General features: G+C 39.9%; 1 protein-coding gene across 1 annotated transcript; it reads left to right on the forward strand.

Moving 5' to 3' along the window:
- Nucleotides 1-3,643: 3,643 nt before the first annotated feature.
- On the forward strand, nt 3,644-5,359 carry LOC130935540 (aspartyl protease family protein 2-like). Its single transcript, XM_057865327.1, has one exon. The coding sequence runs from the start codon at nt 3,663-3,665 to the stop codon at nt 5,121-5,123; it is 1,461 nt and encodes a 486-aa protein (XP_057721310.1). The 5' UTR covers nt 3,644-3,662; the 3' UTR covers nt 5,124-5,359.
- The last annotated feature ends 641 nt before the right edge of the window (nt 5,360-6,000 follow it).

Here is a 6,000-nt window from a genome sequence, read left to right on the forward strand (position 1 = left end):
ATGAAAAAGGTTTTATTGTTTTTAAGTCGAGGTAACCAATAATTACGTACATGACACTGGAAATCAACAGTCTAACAGCGTTGAAGAATTTGATATTGTATTGTGTTGGATAACAACACACGAAAAGAGTAAAAAAATTTACTAGAGATATTCGTCGAAGTAGATGACAATTTGTTTTATAAAAGGTATATTACAGTTGTCTTTGTTCTGTTGTTAATTATGTTTATTAGATTATGGTTTTGAGAAATATTTCTACTGTTTTGAATTAGGTATCGGTTACGTGACGACGAGAACGTACGTCTTATAAGGTCGTGGCACAATCTTTGGACAAATATTTATCTGTTGGAATTATTCGTGTTTCTAGTTGAGTTGGGTGGACGAGGATCACTGCAGATACTATTGATGATAGTCCATTAAGTGAAACTGTTAGAAGAAATATTAAAAGGACGATGGTCAATTTAAATATGGTCAAACGTTGAACTTAGTAATGTTGACATGATGGAAGATAATGTTAAAAGTCATGAGGGTTCTGCTATCAGGGATTCGATGATGGATCCGTATGAAGTTAACCCCGATAACGGAGACGATGTTGGTAATGAACCAACGAAAATTTCTAATGATGGTGACGAGGAAGAAGAGATGAACTATTACGGTGACACACAAATCGCTCTGATACAACCTTCTATTTCTCGGCCATATGACTGTTCAGGTCACTTCTCCAGGTTGAATCTTGATGCAATGACTTTGGATTGATTGTTTACCCATGGAGGCCTCGAAGAGGATCCAACCAATGAGTTCGAGGTTGGACAACAATTTGAAAATAAGGAAGAAGTCATGTTGGCAGTTAAGAGGTATAGTATCAAGAGGGATGTGGAGTATAAAATACTGGAGAGTGACCAGTTGAAGTATGACGTACAGTGTATCCAGTTCAGGCCTGAATGCTCTTGGAAGATACACATAACATATCGCCGAAAGCAAAAAAAGGGAGGTTAGGAGATATAAATGGTACGCCACTAACAGGATCACCATTGATCTTGAGTCCCAATTGGTACGCTATGTCTTGCAAGGTGATAGTCATCTCACCGCATAGCAGATGAAACGTAAGGGACTCAGGTCTCCATCTCTCTATCAACACTAACGCCAATGACCAATAATGCTCAAACTCTACCATGTACGTCACATGCTCAAACCCAGATTGTCTGAGATATGGCCTAATCTGCTCAAGCAGGCGTCTCATCAAATTTCGTCTGGTGCACAAGATCCGAGATGCCTATCGAACAAAATAAACAAGTAAAAAAAAGAGGGTCAACACATAAAATTACAAATCACATTTTATTACAATATAATAAACAAAAGTGATAAAAGAAGTGTACCACTCGATCAAGTCTGCCTGCAATGTGTTCAGCCCGATCTAATCTACAAAGCGTATACTCGTACCCTAATAATTGCTGCTCCATCTAACTACAATCTAGTAAAATAAAATAAAATAAATTGAATTCAGTTTCTTTCACATTAACTAAATTTTTAAAAGACATATTTAAACTAACTACTTGTCTACCTTACATCTTAATCAGTTTATAAACTTACTAATTAATATGTAAACCAACTACATGATCATATCAACTAACTCTATAAACATACTAATAAATAATTAACTAATAACTTAATTTTACTAATTGTGTATCATTCTAATATAATCTAATTACATATTTAACTAACTCTATAAACATATTAATTAATAATTAACTGATAACTTAATTGTTCTGTGTATCATTCTAATCTAATCTAATTACATATTTAACTAATTAACATCGAACTCACAACTTAAACTAACTATTCTGACTAAACTAACTAACACTTAACTAATAAGTTACTCTAACTAACATGTTGTAAACAGTAAATAGGAACTCTACTTAAAAATAATAGCATAAAAAATCTGACTAACATATTATATACTGATCTGAAACTGATGATCTAGTAGATAAAGGACTTTACGGACGTACGAAGACAGAAAATCTCGTAGAAAAGATTCTGAAAATAACAAATGAAGAAGAAAGAAAGGAGATTTGGAAGAAAGAAAAGTTGAAAACAACAAACTGAATGGCCCCACGGTTTATATAGTATGGCGAACTCTATTAAAATAACAGAGATCGACGAAGGTGCAGCAAACTTGTCATAAACTCCAAAAAAGAAAGAGAAAAAATTGTATCTCTGAAATTAAAGTTTAAATAATTTATTTTTGAAAATAAATTTTTTTTTCTTATTTATTTCAGAAAAAAAAAAACTAAGAAGAGGATCTCATAACATCATAACTTTATCACATATGTATTATTCCAAATGCATCCACTTAGGTATAATTTCTACCTTAGTACTTCTAGTGACTCATGTTAATTTGAGTGTCGAAATCCTGCAAATATAATTCCCTCGGTCCCCCCACAGAAATGACAAACTCAGGACGTTGAGAACTTGAAATAAGAGGATGGTAATAATATTGTGTTTTCAGTCCACTTTTTTACAAATTTTATTCAAGTAATTCCTAAATTTAAAAGAACAAACACACTTTTGAGCATATGTTTATCAATGGGTGACAATGTCCCCCTTCCCCCCAAAAAGGGGTTTCTTTGTCAAATCTAAGCTCATATTACAACATTCAGTAAATGAGGAGCAGAAGATGGTAACGGGATGTAGGAGAGGGACAGAGGATTGCATGATACATATGGGATTTCCTTTGTTTATGTGTCTATTCTTGACATGAAGCAAGGTTCAAGGAAATAAAGTGACATTCAATTTGAAAAGGCAATAATATCGTGACCTGTGTGCTATATAATAGAAGGATATTTCGAAACGAAGCTACTCTTTAACGCGTTTTGTCTATTGCCATTCGCATAGATTGCGGGATATCATGTGCAGTACTCCATGTGCACTGTTAGAATAATCAGCAGCATCATCTGCATTTAATCACGAGTTTTAGGTAGATGTTTATAAACGTTCACATTGAAGCATGTTGCGCTTAGAATCTGGCGACCGACTTAGTTATTTCCCAAGCGATGTTTTTCTATGCACGTCTATCACATAATTATCATCAATAACACTTGGATACAAACCCAGTTTTCACTACAAAAGTCGACATTTCTTCCATGTAGAAGTATTTTTGTTTTTCTGTCACTTATTCACAGTAGGGGCGGCTATGCAAATGATTTTAGTTCAGTTCTCACATACTATTTTCAGAGTTAAATAACTATTCACTTGAACGAAATAATAAAATAATCCTATTTGAGTTTTTAACGCACTAGTCAGACAATTGATCCACCTAAGATAGTTGGTGTCTTTAATAAGGCTGGCCACTGTGATTCAGACTCAACTGTTTGGGTAGCATTGTAGCAACCAAACAAAAGCAGTAAAAGGAGGTGATTACCGTGGAAAAGTAGCATATTGATATTGGTTTGGTTTCATGAGTCATGAGTCATGGCTAACCCAACTATCATCATTATTAGGCTCCGCTTTTTGGCAAATGAAATTGCACCGGTAACTAAAAGAGCCCACTCACCACCCACCGCCTTTACACAAACTCACTATTCTTATTCTTACTATTTATAATTCTATCCCTCTTCCTCCTTTTTCACACTCTCTTTCTTCACTCCTCTTTCTCTTTCCTTGCAACAATGGAAGAAGCAAAACCCAACAAGGCGGCCCTGCTCTCATTCCTGGCCTTCTTCCTCTCACTCTCCGCAGCCGCCGCCACTTCTAACTTCCAAACACAAACACTAACCGTCAACACTCTCCCTCACCCACCCATCCTCTCATGGCCCGAGTCCGAATCCAAATCCATCTCCGATTTCGACCCAGCCGAATCCGAAGCGGAATCCACCGCCATCTTCTCCCTGCAACTCCACCACATAGACGCTCTTTCCACTAACACAACACCACACCAGCTCTTCAACCTAAGGCTCCAAAGAGACGCCGCCAGGGTCCACGCCCTGACCTCCATTGCCGCAGCTACCAACCGGACTCGTGCTGGGCCCCGTTCTCCCAGATCCGTTCCGGGTTTCAGCAGCTCAGTCATCTCTGGTCTAGCTCAAGGAAGTGGCGAGTACTTCACGCGCCTCGGTGTTGGAACCCCAGCCAGGTACGTGTACATGGTGCTTGACACCGGAAGCGACGTCGTTTGGCTTCAGTGCGCGCCATGCAGAAAATGCTACCAAGAAGCCGATCCAGTTTTCGACCCATCTAAATCCCGCACCTTCGCGAAAATCCCCTGTGGCGCCCCTCTCTGCCGCCGCCTTGACTCTCCGGGATGCAACCGGAACAAGGTCTGCCAGTATCAGGTCTCCTACGGCGACGGTTCCTTCACATTCGGTGATTTCTCCACCGAAACGCTCACATTTCGAAGGAGGAGGGTTGCGCGCGTGGCACTCGGGTGTGGTCACGACAACGAGGGTTTATTCGTCGGTGCTGCTGGCCTTTTGGGCCTGGGTCGTGGAAGGTTATCATTCCCAGCTCAAACCGGACGCCGGTTCAACCAGAAATTCTCTTACTGCCTCGTTGACCGATCCGCTTCTTCCAAACCATCTTCAATCGTTTTTGGTGACGCTGCCGTTTCTCGAACCGCTCGGTTCACTCCGCTTCTCAAAAACCCTAAGCTTGACACCTTCTACTACGTTGAGCTTATAGGTATCAGCGTCGGCGGCACTGCCGTTCGCGGAGTCTCCGCCTCGCTCTTTCGGATCGACGCCACAGGGAACGGTGGCGTTATAATCGATTCGGGAACTTCAGTAACCCGTTTGACCCGACCCGCTTACATCGCCCTGAGGGATGCTTACCGTGCCGGAGCCTCTCATCTGAAGCGTGCGCCGGAGTTTTCGCTCTTCGACACGTGTTACGATCTGTCGGGGCAGACTTCGGTGCAGGTTCCGAAGGTGGTGCTGCACTTCCGAGGTGCTGACGTGTCGCTGCCAGCTTCGAACTACATGATCCCGGTGGACAACAGTGGCAGCTTCTGCTTTGCGTTCGCCGGAACGATGAGCGGGTTGTCCATTATTGGCAACATTCAGCAACAAGGGTTTCGGGTCGTGTACGACCTTGCGGGGTCTCGGGTCGGGTTCGCGGAGCGAGGATGCGAGTGAATGAATCCTGGGAATATCTTTTTCCCCTGTTTTATTATTATTGTTTTTAATTATTATTATATCTTAATTAAGTTCTGGAAATGTTAGATTAGATAAGGTAGATGAAGATGGGAGGAGAAACTAAATGAGAATGTGTGTAGTTTCTTCCAGCTCTCTATTCAGATGTGCTTTGTTGTTGTTCTTTTTACCCTTAGTCTTACCGATTTGAATATAAATATTACTACATTCTTATTCGATTTAGCAGCATGCTTTGGCGCATGGCAAATAGTATTGTTGAAATAATGTGTTAGTTCTAGACTTCTAGCTCCACAGCAAATATCATTTTCAATATACTCACATTTAGCTCTTATAGTAAGAAAAATAGTAAGTTGGGGATGTGGATTTCGGGTTTAGCTTGACATAGACCCGTAGTTAGTTTCAAAACACATCTTAATCGATTATTTATGTAGTAGACTCTGTTGTTTTGCACTTGAATGAAGCGATGTGACCATGACGAGCACGCGTGGACCGTCAATCACGTACGGAAGAGCACTCTCTTGTCTTATTTTGCCACGCTGGCATCTTTTTCATTCGTGAAGCATTTTACGAGGGCCCTACACTTTTGTTGTTTTCGATTACACGTGTAGTCTTCATAGATATGTAAAATGATGAATCCAATAAGCAATCTGCATGGCAATTGAAGGGAATTTTGGAATTAATAAGGTCGGTAGAACATGCCTTATTAAGTCAGTCATTTCCATCTATTTCTATATATCATATACAAGTTTTTTCTTCTTCCAAATCATGGTAGAGGTCTTTCTTTGATAAATTGAGAGAAGTTAAATTGTTTTTAAGAAGGCTGTTAGACTGGATATTAAAAATATTTGTGTTACGGTGG

Source organism: Arachis stenosperma, chromosome 6 (assembly GCF_014773155.1).
Source record: "Arachis stenosperma cultivar V10309 chromosome 6, arast.V10309.gnm1.PFL2, whole genome shotgun sequence".
Classification (NCBI taxonomy): domain Eukaryota; kingdom Viridiplantae; phylum Streptophyta; class Magnoliopsida; order Fabales; family Fabaceae; genus Arachis; species Arachis stenosperma.

Coding starts and splice junctions, on each gene's coding strand:
- LOC130935540 (XM_057865327.1), top strand. CDS start 3,663: ATGGAAGAAGCAAAACCCAACAAGGCGGCCCTGCTCTCATTCCTGGCC.